This window comes from Eschrichtius robustus, chromosome 6 (genome assembly GCF_028021215.1).
Source record: "Eschrichtius robustus isolate mEscRob2 chromosome 6, mEscRob2.pri, whole genome shotgun sequence".
NCBI classification, from domain to species: domain Eukaryota; kingdom Metazoa; phylum Chordata; class Mammalia; order Artiodactyla; family Eschrichtiidae; genus Eschrichtius; species Eschrichtius robustus.
The window spans coordinates 117,673,884-117,699,601 of NC_090829.1; the positions used below are offsets into that span (position 1 = coordinate 117,673,884).

Here is a 25,718-nt window from a genome sequence, read left to right on the forward strand (position 1 = left end):
AATTTATTTGCCTTATAACTGAAAGTTTGTACCCTTTGACCAACGTCTTCCCATTTTCCCCACCCTTCAATCCCTGGTAACCTTTTGTTTGACGTTTTTAGATTCCACATTTAAGTGAGATCATACAATATTTTTCTCTGTCTGGCTTCTTTTACTTAGCATCATGTCCTCGAGGTTCACCATGTTACCACAAATCGCAGGATTTTCTTCATTTTTATGGCAGGATTATATATATGTTTATATACATATATTTTTTTTCTTTTTCCTTATCCATTCATGCATGGCATACACTTAGGTTGGTTCCATATCTTGGCTACTGTGAATAATGTTGCAATGAACTCGGGAGTGCAGATTCCCCTTCATCATACTAATTTCATTTCCTTTGGCTGTATACCCAGTAGTAGTATACTTTATTTTTACGTCCTCTAGTAAGCGAAGTGCAACAATAAGACAGTAAGATAATATATCGTTACCTATACAGTAAGTACATAGGAGAGAATATTTGTATAGTCAGTGACATCATGTTTTCCAAGACCATTAGTGACATGGGAAAATGCTTGAGATGTAATTTAGTTGATAAAAACTATATACGAAACTATTGATAGTATATCATTTTTGTGTTTTAAACAAGCAAACATATACACATTAGCAGAGATCCTAGTAGAACAGTTACAAAGCATAAACACTGATTCTATCTAGGTGATGGGATTTTAGATGATTTTTTGCTTCTATATTTTTCCCACATTTTTCAAAATGTTTTATGAAAACATATTATTATCCTGCCTAATCAGATTGATATTTTACAAATCAGTAAAAGTAAAAAAACATTTTAATTAACAACAATGTTCCATTTTCCCTTTTTCAGAAACCTGCCTTTGGTATCTCCAAACACCTCCTTTTCTAACCCTCTAAACCAGGTCCACTGCAGTGACATCAAGGACAAAAATATTTTTGGACCAATGAAATCATTGTGGAATTTTAATTATTCTAATTAATTCAACATACTCTGGGTTTTTCTGATGTATAATAGTATGTCAGATTTAAGGTTTAAGATATTTAATTAGGGTTATCCAGCCACCATAATCTTCTCTCTGCCCATTGTTCTACTAACACCAAGACACAAATCAGCACCCAAAAGAGGTTGCTTTAGTTCTCATGGCCAAAGGAACACACGCAGTCACTGGATGTTTATGACAAGCTGATTATTTTGTCCAAGAATCCAAAATACTCAGACATTATCTGTGACCACCCTTAGTGGTTTTGATGCAGTAGTTGTTTTGATACACCAAGGAAATTTGCAGGCATTCCTTTAGATTTTTTAACCTAGCTAAGCAAAGGGTTCCAGTCCCCTATGTTTGTTTGCTTGTTTGTTTTGAGGGAGGGATGGTAGAGAAGCCTCATTTTGAAAGTCTCAGGAAAACAACCCCATTATCAGTCTCTAAACCACACCCTTAATGGCTAGTTTAGGGATGGTTCAGGGATGATCTACTCTTCCTGGGGCTGCTAATGTGCTCTAGTTAGGTGGTAAGTAAATTACTCAAAACTGGAGGAAAGGGACTTCCCTGGTGGCTCAGTGGTTAGGAATCTGCCTGCCAATGCAGGGGACACAGGTTCTAGCCCTGGTCCGGGAAGATCCCACATGCCGCAGAGCAACTAAGCTCGTGCGCCACAACTACTGAGCCTGCACTCTAGAGCCTGCAAGCCACAGCTACTGAGCCCGCGTGCCACAACTACTGAAACCTGTGCGCCTAGAGCACATGCTCCGCAACGAGAGAAACCACCGCAATGAGAAGCCCGCGCACCGCAAGGAAGAGTAGCCCCCACTCGCCGCAACTAGAGAAAGCCTGTGCGCAGCAACAAAGATGCAATGCAGCCAATAAAGAAATAAATAAATGAATAAAAATTAAAAAAAAAACAAAACTGGAGGAAACACACATATTAGCCCAAGCCTTTCCAGTGAGTAAGGAGTGTCTGGATAAAGACTCATCCTTGCAAATCACGTTAAGTCTTCCATGACAGTCAATGTTATTCTGGTTGGCAAAATTAGATTCTACTGACACGACAAGTAATGTATTTGTTGTCAGTACCAAGGTCCCCTTCCCTTACAAAAAGTACAATGTAAACTGTTTATGATAATTTCATTATAGATTGGAATTGTGGGACGAACTGGAGCAGGCAAATCAACACTATCAAATTGCCTATTTAGAATTGTAGAAAGATCAGGAGGCAGAATTATTATTGATGGAATTGACATATCTACAATTGGGCTTCATGACCTTCGTGGCAAACTTAATATTATTCCACAGGTAAAGACTGTTTTGTCGTTAGTCTTTCTTAACTCCCTCTAGGGAAGCTTCTTTTGCTCTGTTTTATTTTGTTTTTGTTTTAGTTTTTTTTTTTTAATATATTCCTTTCAAGCATATACATTCATTTTGGGGAACCAAATTATTTTAAATGTATTATGAAAAATAACTATGTAATTAAATCCTATTAAACACTCTAAATCTGAAGTGTTCTCCCTACATACATTTATCTATTTGAAAAACTGGTATGTTGCTTTGCAAGTTTCCTTCATAATAGTAAATACAAATAAAATTCAAATGTAGAGGTCAGGCTGCAACACATTGGTATTTTTTGGAAGAAAAAAACAATTACTGAGGCTTTTGCTTAGTTGGTAATTTGAATGTAGGACTTTGATTCTTTTGACTTGAGGTTTAAAAATATTGAAAAAATGAAAAGAACAATAATGCAGTTAGATCTTTTTTCAAGTCCTTTGATTTTTCCATCTGTGGCATCAAAGGAACTTGATCATTAACAAGTATGCAAACTGCCTCAATAATATGCCTGCAGTCAAAGATGACTTTATTCAGTTGTGTTTGAGAGATTTAAGCTGAGCATTTATGAAATACCTTTATATTATTCTTTAAAAATATCTTAAAATACTATCATCTCTTTGTCATAGTGTTTAAACACATACTTACATTCATGAATTCACTTCAAAACTAATTTGAGTAAAATCTGAAATTCTGACAGGGATAAAATTGACTGGAGAAAAGAAACAGTCATTCCTCTCTTATAAATCAAAACCGGTGTAGTAAAATACAGTTTCACTAGACATGTCAGTGTATTGGAAAGAGCGTGGACTTGTCGTCTTTGAATTCTACTTGAGCACTTACCTTCTGTGTGTCCTTGGATGAGAGCTTTTTAAAACCTCCAGTTCACTATCTGTCAAATGAGGATATTTACTTCTATCTTTCTGGGTTGGTGAGCTGATAGATAATATTATATACATAGTATAGATTACATTTATTCAATTCTTTTCTGTATTATATTATATCCCTGACTAAAGGGCAGCTACCATCATCATTATTATCATGGTTGTGATCAACATTATTAATAAGAGGACGAGAAAGAATCAGGAAGCTTATAATGATTTAATCTAACTTGCAACTTATTCTGATTTTCTTCTGCTTTTGGGTTCAATATAAAATGAATTTGATAACTATTTAGTTTTGATCATTTTGTTTTTTCCTTATTTAATGTATGCATGCCTCATGTGACAGTAAGATTACTGGTGACTATTTTATTCTCTAGGACCCTGTTTTATTTTCTGGAACGCTTCAAATGAATCTGGACCCCCTTGACAAGTATTCTGATGGCGAGCTATGGGAGGTGCTGGAACTATGTCACTTAAAAGAGTTTGTGCAGTCCCTTCCCAAGAAGCTGCTGCATGAAATTTCAGAGGGTGGTGAAAACCTCAGGTAAGCTGCTAAGAACAGAGCTTGCCCAGGTTATTCATTCAGGGCCTCAAAAGGAAGTCACTCCTGAGTTACCACGGATTTTGTCTGGCCTGTTCAAAACACACCATTGCTGATTTCTTCTAGGGAAGACAGACAAGGAATAAATAAAATGATAGCCACTGGCTGGGAAACTGCTGGTGAAGGGAAACAAAGGGGAAAAAGAGGAACAATGCAGTATGAAAAGTCACTATTTAATTGAATCTTCTTTTGCAAAGACTCCTACTCTAATAGCTTTCTTCCTAAAAAAAATGTTGTAAGGGCTACTTTGATGTTTGATGTCTTAGGATAGTCCCTTTATGTGATCAGAGACCTAAGGGAAATGTTAGGCCCTCTCTGCACTGGAGAGACACAGCCTGTATGACTCAGCTTCTTCTTTGTTTACTCTCCCCTCCCTCTCTCTGTTTCTGCCACCTTGGCCTCCTTGGTTCCTTGCTGTTTCATGAAGATGCCAGGCCAGTTCCTGCCTGCCTCAGGAATTTTACATCTGCCAATCACTTTGCCAGGAACAAGTTCCCATTGGAAATCTTCAGGACTCACTTTCCACTTCCTTCAGGCCTTGAATTTAAAGACATCTTCTCAGTGAGGATTATTTTGGCATGCCCATCTAAAATGCCCACCCCGTACCCACATTTTACACCCTCCCTTTCTGTACGTTCGAATTGTTCTCATTGCTATGCATTTTGCTCATTTATCTTTATTTTTTGTCTCCCTATGTAAACACACAGACAGAGCCTTTTGTCTGTTTAATTCATTGTTCTATTTGCAGAACTTGGACCAGAGTCTGGCATATAGTAATCACTCAGTGAATATTTCTTAAAGAAAAGAATGAATGAATGTGTGGGTTAGGAAGAGAGTAACAGTATAATTAGAATTTTAGAACAGGAAGTGTATGACCATAAATTCCATTGTGGAAATCATTTTACTATCTTTTATAACAGCGTTGGACAGAGACAGCTTGTCTGTCTTGCTCGCGCTTTGCTGAGAAAAACAAAAATTCTCATCTTGGATGAGGCAACAGCTTCCATCGATTTTGAGACTGATAACTTGGTGCAGACCACAATCAGGAAGGAGTTTTCTGATTGTACCATCCTGATGATTGCTCACAGACTGCATTCTATCATTGATTCAGACAGGTATGCTTTATTTGTTTTCAGAAATAAAACAGTTTCTACAGAGATACCTATTGAACATACGAAACACATTAATTACTTGCCACTAATAAAGGATTTTATCTGTGCTGAGAGATACAAAATGTCCCCTAATAGTATGGAAGATATTTTCAAAAATAGAGGAATTTGTTAATGCTCAAAGAATATTAGAAAACTTGATATATTTCCTGAGTTAAATAGTACCTTTATTTTGTACTGACATAACTCATACAGTAATTTAAACTTTATGGTAGCAAGAACAAGAAGGGTGAACTGAAACACTGATTATAGGTTACCTGACTGGATTCTTTTCACATTGCAGGGTGCTTGTTCTAGACTCTGGAAGGATTACAGAATTTGAAACACCACAGAATTTGATACACCAGAAAGGACTTTTCTTTGACATGCTAACAGAAGCAGGAATAACACAAGACTCAGGGATAAAAAGTAAATACTTTTAGTTGTATATTGACTGTACCAAATAAAATAGTATTTGAAAAAATAAAGACAGGGGAGAAATGCAAAAAAGCAGACCCCTAGCTACATGTTAACACAAACAGCGATAAGCACCATAGCTCTAACCATAATGGGCTGTACCCAACCTTCTTTCTTCCATTCATTCCCTCCAGAATATCTGCCTTTTCCTCATTGCCCAAAGTGCTAAATGCCATTTATCCCTTAAGTCTCTGACCCTGTTCAGGTGTCATCTTCTGCACAAAGCATCTCTTGATTTTTCCCTTCGCTCCCCTGTCTGATCCACATGCCCTTTTTCTGTCCTCTGAGTAGCCCTATGCGCATACTTTTATCATGGCAGGGACCATACTCTATTTAAATTCTTTTAGTCTGCCTCTCCTTAAAGCTACTTGAAGGCAAGTGCCCAGTTTATTGTTTTTGTGCGTTAGGTTCCTAGCATAGTGCCTTTCAGGTTGTTGACACTCCACAAACGTTTGTAGAATGAATGATTAGGCATCTTAGAGTAATATTATACAGGCACCTATATACATATGTAATAACTTTTGAGTTATTTTACAGTATATAAAATTATGGAGGAATCACAGAGAAACATATTGAGTTATTCAGCTGCTTTTTGGAAAGAGTAATTATATGTTAACTGAATTTTATAAAATAAAATTTTGCTTTATTTAAAAATAATATTTTATAATATTTTTACTATTTACTTTGAGTAAAAAACCTATATTTTCTATGGAACGTCATTTTTTGGCTTGATTAACCTCAGTGAGTTATATATCAGATGGTATACATTCACAAGTAATTGTTGATTTGTAGTACTAATTATATTTTGAAGGGCTTTTTCATTTGGTAGTTTTATGTAATAGAAGCAACATTATTTCTCTGAATTGCCATTCAAATTTGAAGTTTTCAAACTTCAATGGTATTTTCCTTTCAAGATGATTTTAATAATATATTTTAACATGTTAAGACTCATCAGCCATTTCTTTTATCCTCTTTTTCTCCTTCCTATGCCACAACTTTGTACAACCTTGCTTCATCCCCTAAGGGTATTTATGAAAAGTACCATAAATTATAAAACCCTATATTATCTAAAGCTTCATTCCTTAAAATGTAAGCTACTGAAAGTGCTATCCCGTCTTTACAATTCCTGTAGTACCTACCACTATGTTTTGTACTCAGTAGGCATTGAAAAAATATGTTGAAATCCATTAAGAAAGGGAACTGGATATTTCATTAATATCAGTTAAAATTTATGTTTTGGCCTCTTTACATATGTAGTAAATCAATCAGAGACACCGCATAATTTAGAAATCTAATGGGAAATCAACAGTCACCTGGATAAATTGTGGTATCTTCATACAGTGGAATTCTATACAGCTATGAGAATGAATGAACAAATGCTACAGGCAACAACACCGATGAATCTCACAAACATAATGTGGAGTGAAAGAAAACACAGGGGACTTCCCTGGTGGCACAATGGATAAGACTCCTTGCTCCCAATGCCAGGGGCCCGGGTTCGGTTCCTGGTCAGGGAACTGGATCCCACATGCATGCCGCAACTAAGAGTTCATGTGCCACAACTAAGGAGCTGTGTGCTGCAACTAAGGAGACCACGAGCTGCAACAAAGAGCCTGCCTGACACAACTAAGACCCCATGCAACCAAATAAATAAATTTTTTAAAAAACTATAAGAGAAGTCAACCACAAAAGCATATTCTTTTATGATTCTATGATTCTATTGATACAAAAGGTTTGGGTTTTTTTTTAAAAAAGAGGAGAAACTATACTCCTAGAAGTTGGGATACTGGCTACTCTTGGTGGTATTGGGTAATGATTGAAAGGGTGAACAAGGTGGGCTTCTGGGAAATGGTTATGTTCTGTTTCTTGATCTGGGTCTGAGTATTGGTTCAATTTGTAAAAATCATCAATCTGTATACTTAGGATTTGTGAAAATATAGATAGATAGTTATAGCTATATATACATATACATAAATATCTCATGTATAATATAGTTTAATAAAGAGTAAAAAGAAAGAAAAAATAAAATAGTCATTTAAAATGACTAAGCCAAAATTACTCAATATAATATTATTGTGTTTAAAAAAATCAATATTTCATTCTCATTTTTATTATGTACATCAAGTTTGTTCAGTCACTGAAGTGCTCTTTGAAACAAAGTGCAGGATACTTAAAATGACTGGACTATAGAGAAGTAGTAAATTTGAATTTAAAAACCTTTTAATTCAATGATTTACTTATTTCAAAATTTTAACTTCAAAATATATTAAGAAAATAATTATTATCATTTGGATATGCAGAAATATTTACCTTAGCTGACAGAAGGAAAATCCTAAGAAGCATTAAGTTGAATTCTTTTAGGATGAGAATATTTATTACTGAAAGCCCACTATATGCCAAGTAATGTGCAAGGCACTGGAATAATTTATTACTTTCAATTCTCAATAAAGAATATATGAAAGTTATTACCGCCTGCCCTATTTTACCAAATATGATAAGATACCAAGAGGATCTTGGCCAATAAAATGTAGAATCCAGGCCCACATGACTACAAAACCGATGATGATGCTCTTTTCAGTTCCCTAATAAGATGTCTCATGCCTAGAAGAGCCACTTAAACAGTCCATAGTTCCAGAATGGGGGCGAGAAGAATTTTAAACCAATAGCTGTGTAGACAAATGGAATTCAACCTTGGGGGTAGGGTGCTTCTTCAAATATAGTATTAGTTTGAGCCATATGAAATAGTCATTTTTGTAGGTAAAAAAATTGTTGAATAAGGGCAATTTCATATACTTTTAAGTATAGCTTTGATATCAAAGTTAGTGCTAAGAAGATGTAATACAGTATTTTAATACACGTGAAAATAATAAATAGTTCTAACTGATCTAGAGGGCTTTTATTCTAGGAAAAAAATCAAGAAAACTAAAATAAGAAAATATTATAGTAGTTAAAAGAGTTCAGGATCTAGTGACAAAGTGCTTATGCTAAATCTCAACTCCACCACTTTCTAATTGTGTAAACTTGGGCAAGTTAACTTATTTCTCTGGATTTACTTGGGTGTAAGAATTTTATCTACCTCCTAAGGGTTTTTTTTTTTTTTTTTGAAAATTAAATGAGATAACACAACATTTAGGACAGATAAAATACTTCCTGGAATATACAAAACATTCAGTAACATGTTAGCAGTTTTGTGTTTACAAACAAAATCACATCATAGGGCATAGTATGAAGTAAACAAAAAGGGCAAAACTGAGCCAATGTTTATGAAAGGCTATTCTGTACACAGCAACTTGGGGATAATTGGAGATTAAAATAAGACACGGTCCTCAGTGGTGTGCAATGTGATTGATCTCAGTGAGATTAAGCAAAGTTGAGAAGGCAGAAACAGGGCAGATCTCTTCCTAGTTCCTTCCAGTTCTCCTAGTTCCCACTTTTCTAGCTGTCATTTTCCAAGCAAGTAGACCATCTGTGGAATAGAGAAATCAGGACTTCTGGCTACATTATGAGCCACATTTCTCTAAATCTTTTTATGAAAATGAATACTATTTTGGTAGTTTGTATGGTGGCTGCTATTGGGTTAATGGGGCCAAGGTAACGGGTGTGAACCCAGTAAAGGCTGACTGGCTTCTCTCGATGACTGCTGACTAGGTAACCAGGTTATTTACAGATCGACCAGATTTTGCACATGCTCAATAGTTATCATAGTTGATCAAAGATAGCAACATTTTATCTCTTGAGGGCGGCACAAAGAGAAAAATAAAAATGAATAGGCATATGAGTAAAGTGTGAAAATATATCATAAACTGAAAAATATTTGTGATAGTTGTGAAAAATATTTGTGAAAAATTTGAAAAATATTTTTGCAAAACACAAGGAAAATGATACATGTGCATTTTTGTGTGTCAAGGGAAGAGATACAAGATTGATTTTTGAGTTCGTGTTTATAAAACTCAGCTTATCATTAATATACTTGTGAATGATTATTGGTTTACTGCTATTTTTCAACTCTTGATAGACAGAAAATGTAATGTGGTTATCAGAGAATAAGACTAAATGAATGATTTAGAATATGTGACAGTGGAGTACCACAGGAACTAGGCATAAATGTTAATCCAGCTTCAGTCAACACTAATTCTGTCTGAACATCTGCTTCTGGCTTTCTGTTCTGAGCATTTGTGCAACAATTTCCAGGTATTACAGAACAGCCTCTGCTTTCCCTTATTGCTATAGCTATGACTTTACAGAGGTAATAGACAAGAATTAATGTTGGCCATGATGCGTAAGGTCTTGAAAACTGTTGTTTCATGTATTTTCTTCCACTTTTTAGTTGAATCAGTTCCTTTTTGTTCCATCTTGGCCAGAAGCAGAAGTCCAACAAATGGCAATTTGACCAAATGTTTAACCACAAAGTAAGGGTCAAAAGTTTAAAAACACAAGGAAGGAAAGAAGGAAAGCAAAGAAAGTAGTGTAAACAACTAAGGGGCTTGTTTTTCTTAGGTAGAAAGAAGTCCCAAGGTAGAAAGGACAAAGCTGGCCAGAGCAGTTCCGTAACGCCACTGGCCGCTTCTACCTTTGGCTCAACCAACCATTACATGTCCATTGATTGGTAGTTGCAAACCCATTGCTTTATCTCCAGCATCATGTCTGCATTTCAAGAAGGTAGAGCAGAATTATGTCACATACCCATCCCTAGATGCAAAATAATTTTTAAAGTAGGGGATGTTGCCACTCCAAATAAACTGGGTTCTGAAAGTAAGAATGAATAGAAAAGATATTGCAGTAGCATTTAGCAAGGTCTGCCACCACTACTTTTTGTCGCAAAGTATTTTTCAACTATGACAAAATATTCTTAATTTAGGTACTTGGGAGACAAAGGAAGGGTAGTAGTTACAACTAATCATTAAGATCCAATTTCCAGTTTCCAATACTATATAGGCTATGTTAAGCAATTTAAGGTGGTTGGATGAACTCTTAACAGAATTTTTTGTGTTTGTGTGTGTGTATTTATGTATTTATGTTGTGTATGTATGTGTAGATATATATATATATATACACACACACACACACACACACACATATATATAGCTATAGTTATAAAGTTGTGTTATGCCATTTAAGACATTTCAGGAGGTCTTTTAGGTAAGCCAAAAAATAGTTAATTCAATGAGGTGTAAGACAGACTGTATTTGTTAGTTTTTTAACATCCAAAAAACTTAATGTGAGGCAAGCTATTCATTCTTCCCAAAACTAAATAAATGCTTTACCACAGCAAATTTATTTTCTTTTATATTTCTGCAGAATTCTGCAGAAGTTTTTGACTCATAGTGTCAGCGTCTTGAGGATATTAGGGAAAATAACCTATTTTCTTGTGGCATTTTCTTATAATCCCTCATAAAATTAGCAAGTCACTGAACTTTGTTCATTCTCCTTCTGTCATCATCTCCATTCATAATACTTCGCACTTTCTGTGCCAGGCACTCACAAAACCCCAATGAATTAGGTACTATTATCTTCATTTCGTATCTAAAAAAATCTGTAAATTCAAATTTGTTTCTCAGAAATGTAGAGAATTAAATAGCACTGTCTAAATCTGTAACATTATCTGGTAAACAAGAGGTCTTTCATGGATACTATCCAGTTTAGTACTGAACAAAAATGGTCCTATAGGATTGCATTGTGGGATGGATAAGGCAGCACAGCATTGGGGCTGAACATGGACTGGATTTGAATAACTCTGCTACGTATTAGTTGTATAATCCTGGGAAAATTACCTAACACATCTGTGCCTTAATTTCCCTATCTGAAAATGGGGTAAGAGTAACTACCCTTAAGTTTGTTAGAACAAAACTAATTAATATTGTTAAAACATTTAGAACACTCCTGTACATAGTAAGCACTATTATCTATTGCTGAATAAGAAATTAATAAAAATTTAGTAATCTTAAAACAACAAAAAATGTATTATCGCAGTTTCTGTGAATCGGGACTCTGGAACTGCTTAGCTCAGTGATTCGGGCTTAGGGTCTCTCATAAGATTACATTCAAATCTGAAGTATGGCTACATCACTTGAAGCCTTGAATACCAGGTCGAAGCATTGGAAGTCACATAAGAAGCTGCCTACCTCAATAGGGCGCTGTGTATTTGTTAGTCAAGTGAAATAAATATGGATGTATCACTATATTTCCTCATATATTTTGAATCTCCCAGCAGCAGTAGTTAAAATAACCATGAAGGAATCACAGGAACTAGTGATTAGAGAGTCAAATCTACTGTTTCCATTTAAGGGCTCATTTGAAAAGACTACATTTATCACATGAACTTTTAAAAAAATTGTATTGAGTTTCTTGTCCAAAGAATAAACTTTATTAGAGAACTATAAAGTATTAATCACCAACCAAAGGATTACAGTAGTCTATTATGCAGGATTATTAACTATCTAGATTAGTTTTGGCTCCGTTATAGTCAGAAGCCATGAATTGGTATTCAGAATTTTGAGTATACTGTTCATGATACAGGAAATGTCTCTTCTAAATTAAAGAAATATGTCAAAGAAATATGTCATAGAGTGAAATATTTCTTTAATTTAGAAGAGACATTTCCTGTATCATGAACAGTATACTCAAAATTCTGAATACCAATTCATGGCTTCTGACTATAACGGAGCCAAAACTAATCTAGAAAAACAAATATCGTGTATTGCTTATATGTGGAATCCAGAAAAATGATACAGATGAACGTATTTGCAAAGCAGAAATAGAGACACAGACGTAGAGAACAAACATATGGACACCAAGGGGGGAAGGAGGGGTGGATGAACTGGGAGATTGGGATTGACATATATACACTACTATGTATAAAACAGATAACTAATGAGAACCTACTGTACAGCACAGGGAACTGTACTTAATCCTCTGCGGTGACCTAAATGGGAAGGAAATCCAAATAAGAGGGGATATATGTATATGTATAGCTGATTCACTTCGCTGTACAGCAGAAACTAACAAAACATTGTAAAGCAACTATACTCCAATAAAAATTAATTTAAAAAAAAGAAAGAAGTAAGTAGAAAACTAAGCAACTCCAGGGACATTCAGGATGTAGGGAATTAGGTAATAGCTGCTGAGGTCACATGCCATGAGCTTCAGATCAGCTCTATTCCCATGTCCTTTCTTATTTACATACCTCAAAAATGTACTCTGGGCGTAGTCCAGAATAGAAAATAAAGGACACAATTTAAAAAACAAACTGCAAAGCGATATTTATTTACATTAAAATGTGAAATACCTGTATACACACAAATCTAAGAGGCACAATCTGTTATGCATAATAACTATGATCTTCAGAACATGTTATACACAATAGTATCTGCTGATATGTAAGTGGTTCCAGTGAAAACACAGTAAATACCAAAACATTCCTGACACAAAATAAATTATTCATTCACATATTCTAATCATACAAGACAGTTAATATTTTAAAAGTTATGTACTTCAAAAAACACTAGCAAGATGTACAACCAAAATGTATTGTTTGTTTTATGAAAAATGTCTTCAGATTATTATGCATAAATGATCCCTTTCAGAATGCATTTTTACCTTTTAAATAAACTACATCGATTTCAAAACTATTTATATATAGCCCCCTAATATGATTGAAGACAGACATTAATTTTTTTTAAAGGTATAACTATACTAGAGAATAGTTATGCTTTTCTAATATGCTAATGTCCCCCAATTCCAACACTGCCTATTTTTCAGAAACAATCAAATTATTTAAATTCCAATTTTAGAGTATGAGATTAGCTGCCCTGTTTTGCAAATTGTTTCCTCTAAGAACTGTTAACAGATTGTCCTGAACTATCTCATATACTGGCGAAATTCAAGCTTTTTAAAAAAAATCTTAAAATGCTTTAGGTTAAAGCTGGTTACTATCTATGGAGATTTTGATAAATTGAACACTTTTCTCTTAAAGACCTTTGCAAAAAGATATTTTTCAATTTTAAAATCTAGTAAAGATTTTTATAAAGTCCAAAAGAACACTTGAATATTTTCATAACGCAGTGAAGGATTCCTCTTTGGCATTTCTCCATTTAGTTCTAAAATAAAACATGTCAACATTTTATATTTTTCTATTTACCTACTACAGACATTTTCTGTACACAAAAGTATTTGATTGAAATTGTTTTAACAGCAATCTCATTGCTAAGAAACTTTTTTTTTTTTTAAGATCTGCAAAAAACACTCAGATTTTTACTATGAGAAGCAGAAATGTTTTGATGTTGCTGAAATGAGTTTGCTTATTTCTCTTTTTCAGTGATTGGAAATTCAACATCCTTTCAAATTCAACAATGGATAAGGCAGACATATTTTATATTAGCAAAACTGCTGACCAGAGTTTAATTTTTGAGTATTGATAAGAAGTAGCTTCTATTAAGGAAAAAGAAAATCTTCAAATAATAGGGGCATCACATAAATAAAACTACTGTATTTTCTTTCTTGGTTCCTGCATCTTTTCTAAAAGGAAACAAACCAAAACTACTACAAATACGGATTTGTGGACATTTTTTTCACATCATCTTCCACATTAGATTTCCACATTATTTCCAGTATTCACAAATTTTTTGCTCTCATCACACACTAACCTTAAGGCTAAAAACAGTCCAAGTCTGATTATTTTTAAATGATGGTAGGAAACAATAACAAGGTTTTTACAAATGAGTACAATTTTCCTCATTTAAAACTAAATACGGGGAAAAAATCTTGGTAAAACTGAATCAAATGCAAGCTAAATTCTCCAGGGCTTACTGAAAATAAACAATGAAACAAAAACAAAAACATAAAATAAATAAATACTGTACCTAATTACTGCTGTTTATCAATGTCTACAAAGGTCTTAAATAACAAAAAAAATGTATAGTAATGACGGCTTTATTGTGACATTAACACATTTTTAAAATGTAATTAATAATTCTCTATTGTTTTCAAACCATGCAGAATCATGGAAATCCAAGCAGAGAATGACACATAGCAGATGAAGAACTAAAATATAAATTGGTAATGAAACATTTGAATAAATCTGTAGCTATTTTAGAAAGAAAATAAATTGATCCAATAAATATATTTTGAAAATCCGGAGAATGCAGGTTATAGGAATAGGACACAAAATGGGATACTGAATTTGTGAAAGTAATTTTGTTATATATGGCAGTTATTGAATATTATATATGCAGCTTATATTAATAATACTGCTATCTCCCAGCCACTGTAAGTACCTGACATCAACACTGTCCTTCAAGTATAGTTCAAATTTAAGAGTTACATGTGATAACCAAGTAAATAAATTACCAGCTCCTGCTAATATAATTTAGTAAGAACTGGGAATCCTATAATTGGCACTAGGCAATGTTTATATAGTTTTAAGTGCACATGGATATCTACTTCCAGAATCCAGAAAATACAGTCACCTATGCTCCTGTAAGAGCTTTACCTCAATTCTTTCACTTTAGAAGTACTTGTTGGAATGGGATCTCTCCAAAATCAAGGATCAATCTGGTCACATTCAATTCTAAAACAAAATGTTGTGTAAAATTTCATATATATAAATGTTACCTTTCAGGTAAATGTGTGAGACATTTTAGAGACTTTATTTAGTGGACAGAGGTGGTCTGATAAACAGGAAGAGATCATCAGACAAGATCTCAAATGACCATCCCTCCATAATTCAGTTGAAGTTGGTCTTTTGTAAATGCTTATTGGGAATTTCTAACGCACTGACCTGGAGAGGCCAAGAGCCTCCATCAATCCCTGCTTGGATAGCCACTCCTGTCACCACTGCCAAGTCAGGGTCTACAGACGTGTTGGGATCCTTTCCAAAGAACTCTTGAATGACTTGGCGGATTCGAGGAATACGAGTTGAGCCCCCAACCAAAACCACCTCATCAATCTCAGTTTTTTCCAGGTGGCCTTCTTTTAACACTTGCTGAATGGGTACTAGTATTTTCTGGAAAAGATCTTCATTAAGGGTGTCAAAGAGCTTCCGTGATATTTCTGTTTCAAATAAAACCTGACTTTCTCCATTCTTCTTTTCAGGAAGGCTAGCTCCAAACATGCTGTTCACATGGGGGCTGTCTGCCGGGGAAAGTTCGTCCTTTGGCGGTTCAGTGTCACTACTCTGAGGTTCCTTCCCGTCCTTTTCCTCCACCGTTAGTAATACTGACATCTGGGCAGTCTGATGAAGAGTCAGGTTTAATTTGACCATTTCTACAGCTTGTCTTAATCTGTGGATTTCCTCTTTCCTAGAGGGTAGGAAGCCATATGTTTGATAGATCTGTTTATATAAGTACTGAAGCAATCTTTGATTGAAGTCTTGTCCTCCAAGTTTATTGTTTCCTAAGTTAAAAATTACAAAGTTTATATTTATGAATATACGTTTATGTGTGTACATATATACGTGTGTCTGTGTAGTATGTATGTATAAATGATATTCTGGGAATAATAAATCCTTATTTAATGTATTAAGATTTTATTCATACAAAGACTGATTAAAAATAACTGGATTAAAATGATTTTAATTCAAATGTGTACTATTAAAATACAGTGCACATCCGGGTTTAAATGATGTAATAGGAGGTATCTCAGTGATATCAAATACTTTTGCAGAAATTAAGAAATTGAGAACACAGACCGGCTTTTAAGTAGCAATTTAAAAACACTAAATGTCATTATTCTCAACAGAAGGAAGTCCTCCTTTTAATTAAGAAGTACCAGTAAGCATTTTCTCTTTTTTAAAAAATCCTTTTGTTTAAATGATTAAGAGCTGAAAAGTAGAAAAAATAATTTAATTAGGAAAAGAGTAATGCAATATAAATGCCCACCACTGAACTTGGTTCTAAATGGGTCCAGTTAGGCCACCTGTAACTTAAGCTCCACAGGCTTAATTCCTTAAACTAAATTAACCTTAAAAAAAAATTTAGAATGCAAAATACTATTATTAGATTTCCTAAAGATATCTATTTTGTGAAACAGATTATTAAGTGAAATAAACTGATCATCCTTCATTTTAAAATAATTTCTTTCCTTCTGTTCCCTTTACCATGGAGGTGAAAACTACTGGCTCAGCTACAAATGGCAGTATATTTATTTGACTTACAGGATGTCCAGTCATTTTTTGAGACTTAACTTTTTGCTATAAATATAATAAGTGGTGGCATAAGATTACATGTACAGAAGATTACCAAAATGAACGCAAAGAATACGGAAAAATTTAAAAATGAACACTTTACACATTAGATATGTTAACGTGCCTTAATCTCTTTAACGCTCCCTCTATTTTTCTTACCAGACATCGCTCGGGTTAAAAACATTCCTCCTTGTTTATTCAGCAATGACACATCTAAAGTTCCTCCGCCCAAATCTATCACCAAGACGTGAAAGACATCAGCTTTGTGGAGACCATAGGCCATAGCTGCTGCTGTGGGTTCATTTATTACTCTTAAGATCTTCAGTCCTATAAAATTGGTTGGAGGGAAGAACAATCATGAGAGGACACTATTAAGAAATTTCTTCTCACTTAATCTTACAACACATAAGTATCTTCTCTGAAGTGAACTCCACTGAGTACACAGTCACAAACCCAATAAAAATAATGAAATGGGAAGGATAAATATAGGTTCTTCCAAATGGGTGTCATTAAAATTATTCTAAAAGAAGATTATAATATAAAGAAATAAAGGCCCAGATTCAGCAGAATACATCATTCTATTCTTTATTAATACTTAATTTTAAAAAATCTCTCAGCCTCTTCTAATTTTCCTATTTTACTTGGGAATATATGAGCAAATAAACTTTAGTCATTATGCACTGTAACAAATTGCTATAGAAATGAGGTAAGCTTAGTGTGCTCTTCTTTGAAAAATGAATTTTTGATAAAAAGAACACATGAATAAACAGAGAAGAAATGATAATAAAATGAAAAATCCAGTAGCTACAATAGCTACAATGACACTTCAAAAAAGTACTTAAAATGCAAGACCCTTGCAAATCTGAAATACATAGCAAAATCTGACTTCAAGGTAAAGTTAAACAGTAAATGTGCAAGCAAAAGATCAGATTTCCTTGAGCAAAACTCCTGCTTTAAACTAACTGCCCCACATAATGAACGGCCGTGAAAGTAGTATGGCTTTATGTACCACAAGCCATAAAAACTAGTCAAACTCTGAAGAATTTATTCAAAGACCTTAATACCCTTCCCCTTAGCTCTCTGACTTCATCACTAACTCTGCTCTGGCCACATTGGCCAACTTCCTATCTTCTTATGTACCAGCAAATTCTCATTTTATGGCTGCTACACTGGCACTCTCTCTCGTGCAACACAGTTCCTCCATATATCTGCTTGGCTCACTACCTTGCTTCCTTCAAATCTACTTAAACGTCACTTTCTCAATGAGGTCTACCTGACCGCTCTCTTTAAAACCTGCAAATCCCCCTATTCTCTGATCACCCACCTGTCCCCTTATCCTGTCTTTTTTTCTACAGCACGTTACTTTCTGACATACATTGTATCAAGGCTCTCAACCAGAGGTCATTTCGTTCCTCTGGGGACATTCGGCATTGTCTGGAGACATAAAATTATCACTACTTGGTGGGGAGAGTGCCACTACCTTCTAGTGTGTACAGGCTAGGGGTGCTGCAAAATACCCTATAATACACAGGACAGTTCCCCACAGCAAAGAATAATCCAGCCCCAAATGTTAATAATGCTAAGTAAGAAATGCCATAATATACTTATCTTCAATGCTGATTTTCTGTTCCCTCCAACAGAATATAAGCTCCATGAGAAAATGGATTTATCTGTTTTGTTTACCTAGGCACTTAATATTTGCTGAATGGTGTTGAATGAATTTTCTCCCACCTCAGATTTTTAAAACACATTATATTATATCCATCTTAACATTAAAAGAATTTTAGAAGAAAAAATTCCTCATTGCTAACATGTGTCCATGTTCTTTCTCAGTCTTTCTCATATGCCTAACTGATAGGTTGCTGTCATAACATACACATTTTACATTGTACCATGGAGCTTTCTAAATTGTTTGTAAACCTATATAAAAATCCATCTGATTTATCTACCATATAGTTTGTCTAGGTGCCTAGTTAGGTGGTTTGCAAAATGATACACATTACTACAGATTTTCAGCCTAACAAAATTTTGAGCAAAATGTAACTCAGGCAAGTGATATTACCTGCAAGGTTAGCAGCTTGAATTGTTGAATTTCTCTGTTTTAGATCAAATTCTGCTGGTACAGAAATAACAGCATTGGCAACTGGCATTCCAAGATATTCCTCTGCCATTTCCTTTAATTTCAACAACAGTCTAGAGCCAACATATTCTGGGGAAACGGTGATGGTCTCATTACTTGTCACAGAAAACTCAACCATTCCATTTTTGTTTAAAACCTGTGAATAAGATTTGCAAAGATAAAAAAATATATATATAAAACTGTGTGTGTATATACCTACATATACGTACATACACATACGCTAACACACATACATATGGAATGTATTCAATCAAAACTTACCTTTAAAGGGTCATAAAATTCATTTGTTATCTAGCAAGTGCATTTACTAAGATTAGAGGTTATTAAAAGTCATACTTTAAAAGCTATAAAATGAATCCACTCCATAGCTCTCAATAAGAGCAGAAAAATAAAATTCATCACTAAGCATATAATTGAAACATAGAAGATTCTCAATATATATCTGTTAAATGAAAGAAAAGATGAATGATGAAGTAGAAGGAATAACAGTGGCTAAGTCATGTTTGTGACCCAAGATCTTCTTTTTTAAAAAATTAACTTATTTCCAAAAGTAATAGATAATTGAAAGAATGTCCTGGTACATATTAACAAGAATAATTTTAGTGCTTTGTTATGTTCTTATCTAAGAATCAAATATCACTCACATTCTTGTTTCCATGAAAACATGTATTAGCATCTTTTTCCTGCTAATGTAGTTGTACATTTGTACATTTAAAAAATCAGACTGGGGCTTCCCTGGTGGCGCAGCGGTTGAGAATCTGCCTGCCAATGCAGGGGACACGGGTTCGAGCCCTGGTCTGGGAAGATCCCACATGCCACGGAGCAGCTGGGGCCGTGAGCCACAATTACTGAGCCTGCGCGTCTGGAGCCTGTGCTCCGCAACAAGAGAGGCCGCGATGGTGAGAGGCCCGCGCACCGCGATGAAGAGTGGTCCCCACTTGCCGCAACTAGAGAAAGCCCTCGCACAGAAAAGAAGACTCAACACAGTCATAAATAAATAAATAAATAAATAAAAGAACGTGAATTTCTAAAAAAATTAAAAAAAAATAAAAAATAAAAAAATAAAAGAGGCGGCCCCAGTGTCATCACCGTCCACTCACTTCATAGCCACCAAAACTCTTAAAAAAAAAAAAAAAAATCAGACTAATTCTAAAACATACTAGTTTCACCAATAGTTTGTATTAACATCAACAGTAAAAGGGAATTAGTCTGTTCTAAGAAATTATAAGAAGTTTACCCCAATCATTCAAGACTACATAATTAGTTTTCAATTAAGAAAATCTGACCTTCCAAAAAGTATTTTACCTGTCTGGGGAAAACAAAAACAAGCTATGGACACTTAAAATAAGGTCCTTAAAATAAGACCCAAATATACCAGTACCTTCAGAGTGATCATGAAACAGAAACAACAAAAAAATCAGATCACTTAGAAACTTAAAACAAACCAAAAAAACCTTTAAAATAACTCTTGGATCAATAAGTAATGTACCCAAAGCTGTAACTTAGAGGAAACTGTATAGCTTTATATGATTTTATCATTACATAAGAAAAATTACAAATTAGTAAAGGGTCTTAAGAAAGAAGCTAAAAAAGAACAAAGATGTAAACCTAAGAAATGCCTGGAGAGATTCTTTTTTTGCTCCTTTGAAAATGAATAAAAATTTGAGAATTTTTATGATGGGTTAATCAATAAGCAGCACTGATACCACTATCTATTTTAAAATCTATTTATTTAGAATCTCACTTCATAATTAACCAAAAGGGGGGGGGAAGCCTACATGGAATAAACATTTAAATGTTTAAAAGAAAAAAAAAACCCCAGCAAAACCTAAACCTACAAATACTTATATAAAAGCATTAGAAAAAAAATACAAGTGGATAGGATGGGAAAGGCCACTGTAAGCATGGTAAGAGTCCAAAAACATTTTAAAAAAATTATTAAGAGATGATTTTACCACATAAAAATTTAAGTCTTGACAGTTCAAAAATAAAATTATACGTCAGTTTTTTTAAAAAAAGGAAAAAATACTGAAAACACATCACAAAGGTATTTTATAGTCATCAAGGGAAAGACAAACACCCCAAAAGAAAACAGGACAAAGGGTAAGAAGTGGATCACTAAAGAAAATTAAAATGCCAATAAACACGTTTTTAAAAGTCTGACCTCAACAGAAATCACAGGAATGCAAATTAATGCAAGATACCATTTTTTATTTATCTATTGGCAAAGATTGAAAAACAATAACTAGTGAAGATATAGGCAGTCTAAAAAATAGATAAAGGCACGTAAACTTTTCGATGCACAATTTGGCAATACAAATCAAAAGCCTTAAAAACATGCAATCATTTGGCCTATCAATTCCAGTTCTTGAATTCAAATTTAGGAAATTATCAGAGAAGTGTAAAAACATACATGTACAAGGATATTCACTGAAGCTCCAATAATAGTGGAAAACCAGGGAAAAAATAAAACTTACACTGAGACTGGACAATTAATTGGCGGAACAGTCGTTTCACACAACCATGAAAGATAATGAATGATGTGAGCCCACTGACTAATTGTCCATGATATATTGATGAGTTTCAAACAAGTCATTACACAGCATGCCTGTGATCTCTTTTTATGTATATAAATATGTATACACACAAACACAGGAAGAGTATCTATTTATCCATCCACCCATCTATAGGTACATGGGGCTTCATTAGCCTCCGGCTACAATGAAAGAGCTGTGCAGACATTCTGAGGATAGCAGAGTGAGGAGATGGTAATATCCTAAGTCCTCAGTAATACTGCGGAACCACTGAATTAGCTAACCCTGGAGCTGCTGTGGGATTGTTTGTTATATGAGATAATATAACTTCCAGGCAAACTGAGTCTGTTGAAATAGAATGTTTTGTAACTTGAAGCCAAAGCATTAATTGAAACAGTATGCTGAACTAGAGTTAAAATAGATTTTGGCTTCACTTACCTTAAATGGGTATCTGCCAATTTCAGCTTCTAGCTCTTCTGGGGTAAAAATCTTGCCTATGAATCTTTTAGCGTCATATATTGTGTTCTGAGGATTTGAGTCCGCCAGCTCTAAGCTTTCATACCCCACATAAACATCGTTGTCAGTAAAGGACACCATGCTGGGTAGGCTGACGTGCCCATTTTCATCTGGAATGACCTTTACTTTTCCTGTTCCAGGAAAAAACACCCCAACTGAACAGTAGGTAGTGCCAAGGTCAATTCCAATCACCTTAGGAGTAGGCAGTGGTAAATACTGTTGCGCGAAATAGCCAGCCAACAGGAGAGTCAGAACAGCTGATCCTGAAATACAGGCAAATCACAAGTTGCGTCTTATCAAACTAGTACAATGCGCGAAATTACAACAGTAAAATCCCTTTACTATCACGCTTCCGTGCTAGACTAAAAATAGTCTCCAAATATTTTCTTTTACAGTACTCACGATAACATTTCTCAAACATCAAGTTTTTCATAATGCAAACTGACTATAATACAATTAAAATGAAGTAACAACAAAAACAAACAAAAAACCCCCTGTATGTTTGTGTGCTTCACTTATGGGTGAGTAAAGGGATAAAAAATAAAAACATTTCGATAATAATTGTGCTAATGCTGACAGGAGAAGTCATTCATCTGGAGCAAAAGCTAGAATATAATCCAATTCTTGATCAAATGATATTTAGATTTTATAGTTTTATAATTAGCTTTAGATGTCATTATTAAAAAGAAACTAGCATTAAAATTTCCACAGCAAAAGCTCTGTTATTGTAAGGGTAAAACTCTTTATCCCCTCTCTCTTTTTTCCTTTCAAAAGGATGAAATGGATAAACTGGATTAAAATAATTTGGAAATTGCTTAGATATTTTTAAACGATCCCTTCATAACAGAACATAGTTAACTTTTTCTGTATTAAATACGAATTAAGGACATCTTGCAGAGGTGATATTTCGGAGAAGAATTAAAAGTGTGTAACCCTGATGATAACATAAATGGAAGCTCTTTGAAGTCAGGTTTTAGTCACGCTGTATCCCCTGCACCAATGGCTCCTAGCCACTAGAAAACTGTTCAATAAATACCAATGGCTGAAAAAGCCAAATACGAACAAACGCCACGCAAACTGTAAACGTAAGTGATGGAGAAAGAAGTCAATTCGAATTTACAGCTAATCTGTTATTTGGTTTCAGGAGGCTGTGCTATACACCTGTGTCCATCCATGTTACATACAACTCAAAACACCAATTTGTAGGAGTCGGCTTTACTAATTATTAGGTCATCCTCATCAACACATAATGAAATGACATCAGGTGGCAATCCCAGCTTCCTCTTGCTCCTACGTACGTACACATTTTCGGAAGCATTTCATCACCTTCTCCTCCGGAGAGGGTAATTCCTACCCGGATTGGTGGAAAGAACACTGGACTGTACATCAAAGAGGTATCTGGCTCTCTCAAAATCCAGCGTCCCCTGAGTCTACAGCTCGGGATTCTGCTGCTGTTCCTCCCCCTTCCTCCACAAAGGGGTCTAGGGGTCTAGGAGATGCACATTCTGGCGGCCTCTCAAAGGCCCCAATTCAACCAACGATTCAAAAATCGACGTTGCGTAGGAAAGAACCCTTCCCGAGGCCCAACGTCCCTGGGATGTATGCAGAGGTCGCCGCCGGTCTTACCCGGGCCTACTGCGGCCCGGGCCTTCCTAGAGGCGACCCCCAACCCGGCGTCGCGAACAGCCCAAAACCGCCTCTAAGTCACCTTTCTGGCGCCCTACCCGCTGCGCCAGCGGGATCCAGCAGATGCAACGACCCCAACACCCCGGCCTCCCTCAACCGCTCCGGTGCCCGCAACAGCGCAAAGGACCCTCCTGGTCACTGACCTAAGATCGTCATCTCTCCGGCCATCACAGTCCAGCCGAAGAAGCTTAGGATGACTGTACCAGACGTGAGGCACCGCCCCCACGCCGCCCGGCAGCCCCGCGCTCCTCTGGGAAATGTAGTCCTGTTGCTCTGACGCGGCCCGAGAAGCTACATCTCGGACCAGAGAAAGGACTTCATTTACCGTGAGGCCGAGGGCATGAGGGCCCCCATTCAACCGCTGCCAGGGGCGCCCGAGCCGCCTCCCACGCAACGGACTACAGAGCCAATTAGGCTGGGGCGGAGGAGCGCTAGCAAGAGGGACTGGAGTTTCTAAGCAAACCTGAAGCACCTGGAGCGAACTTGAGGTTAAAAACACAGTCTTTTTAGCACCGCACCGCCGCTTTGCTTTCTGGGAAGTGTAGTTCCGGCCTGCCCCCATTCGCCTGAGGGGCAGTGAGCACCATTAGGTTATTGCGTTTTGGGGTGATGTGCCTAACCAGGCCCAGGTTCCAGCGTTTGTTATTTCGTTCTTTCTACCTTTTAAAGCGTGCTCGTTTGCCGGGGATCTAGATTCCAGATTGGGGGTGGGGGGCGGTCCCAAACATTCCCCCCCCCCCCGCCTCTCGCCCCAGCATCCCTAGAAGAGCCCCTGCCACAGTGCGGGCGTAGAGGGAGGCAGGGGCTGGCGACCCTGGAACTTGGATACGATCCTCACTCCTGTGCTTTCGTTTTGGAAAAAATGAATTCGAGGAATCCTCAGCCAATGCGATTTATCCAAAGGAGCAGGGACACATTTTCCTCTATTGCTAACACTGAAGAGGGCCGTTGAAAAGAAAAACGTAAACGAAATACCTTAACTTTCTCTTGAATTAAGTTATAAGTGGCAGGAATTGTTTTCATGCACAAATCCCTTAACATGCAATGGCCATTTAGGACACTTGTGAACTGTTTTTCTGGTTCTAGTCCTAAATAGACCCGAGTTTTCTCGCTTCTTGGTCCCTAGTGTACTTCATGGCTCCTTCTGAAAGTGTTTCGTCCGTTACTGCTGTTAAAGTTCATTAGAACAATGATCCCAGAGACTTGAAATCTATTTCCTTGCCTTAGATATAAGTCAAACAATTCCTGTTGACAACAGGTCAACCTGCTAGGAGAATAACCTGCCAGTGGCTTTCTAGCCGGTATAAAAATGTGTATGAAAATGTTGATGGTTATTGAAGCTGTTATGGTTAATGCGGATTCTTTATAATGTGCTCTCCACTTTCGTGTATATTTTAAATGTTTCATAATGTAAAGAATAAAAAGCGTGTGTGCCTATAGTGAGTAGTGTTCACTACAATTTCCTTATGAAGAATGCGTAATTCAAACACTCAGTTCCTTAATATTACTGGGTATAATGATCATGTGAACATTTATTGAGCACAGTGTTAGCCACTAGTAACAACCAGAAGGAGAGACAGAAGATAAACACATAAATGTAATTTATTATGGTGTGCAACATAAGTGCAGTATGGCCATAGGGCAGAAACAGGATTGAATAAAGGCTGTATAATTTTATCTTGAGGAGAAGACTTAGTGGAAGATAATACGTCTAAGCAGTACTTTGACGAGTAAAAGGGAGACTCGAGATGGGTTGATGGGATAATAAGCAGTTGGCTGGAGGTGTTCCAGGAAGAGGAAACTGAATTACCAAGAGTGTGGAAGCAGAAGGCAGTCTCATAGAAGGCTGCTGGATCATAAAGCGTGAGGTGGAAGTTTCAGAGATAGAACTAGAGGTGTAAACCAAATCAGGAGGATTAGTCATGTGTGGCAGGCACTGGTCATTGCCATTCTCCTTGCCACCCACCCCTTCCTCCCTTGCTAATAGGAGCAAAGATTGCTGGTAAGACTATCCCAGTTATTTCTCAGGGGTATAGTAATGTTATTAAGAACAGAAAACACCAGAGTTGGGAAATAAGGATGAGGGCAGGGATATGGTAAGAAATGTGGATATACTGATTTCTTCATTTTTCCTAGCAGGGAGTTAATAGGTATTATGTGGAATGGCGAATTTAAGAAATAGAAACATAAGTAGGTCATTTAAGTTTATGAAGGCAACTT

At 35.9% G+C, this 25,718-nt stretch overlaps 2 protein-coding genes across 2 annotated transcripts in view; one reads left to right on the plus strand and one right to left on the minus strand.

The window, feature by feature from the left end:
• Positions 1–5,409, plus strand: part of LOC137766010 (multidrug resistance-associated protein 1-like) — an 81,629-nt gene extending 76,220 nt beyond the window's left edge. The window contains exons 25-28 of the mRNA XM_068545717.1: positions 2,148–2,306; positions 3,595–3,761; positions 4,739–4,933; positions 5,271–5,409. Coding sequence (XP_068401818.1) covers positions 2,148–2,306; positions 3,595–3,761; positions 4,739–4,933; positions 5,271–5,409 — 660 coding nt within the window. The remainder of the gene's footprint in view (positions 1–2,147; positions 2,307–3,594; positions 3,762–4,738; positions 4,934–5,270) is intronic.
• A 7,267-nt stretch (positions 5,410–12,676) lies between these two features.
• On the minus strand, positions 12,677–23,740 carry HSPA13 (heat shock protein family A (Hsp70) member 13). Its single transcript, XM_068546913.1, has 5 exons — positions 23,642–23,740; positions 21,735–22,075; positions 18,685–18,898; positions 16,782–16,949; positions 12,677–15,832 (listed from the first exon to the last, which is right to left on the minus strand). The coding sequence occupies exons 1-5, from the start codon at positions 23,664–23,666 to the stop codon at positions 15,165–15,167; spliced, it is 1,416 nt and encodes a 471-aa protein (XP_068403014.1). The 5' UTR covers positions 23,667–23,740; the 3' UTR covers positions 12,677–15,164.
• Positions 23,741–25,718: the final 1,978 nt, after the last annotated feature.

Bases quoted from the DNA above. Each gene is read 5' to 3' on its own strand.
- HSPA13 (XM_068546913.1), bottom strand. From the start codon at position 23,666: ATGGCCGGAGAGATGACGATCTTAG. The intron at 22,076-23,641 runs GTCAGTGACCAG...CCTGTATTTCAG, and splicing joins CGGAGAGATGACGATCTTAG to GATCAGCTGTTCTGACTCTC. The intron at 16,950-18,684 runs GTAATATCACTT...CCAATTTTATAG, and splicing joins TCAAGCTGCTAACCTTGCAG to GACTGAAGATCTTAAGAGTA.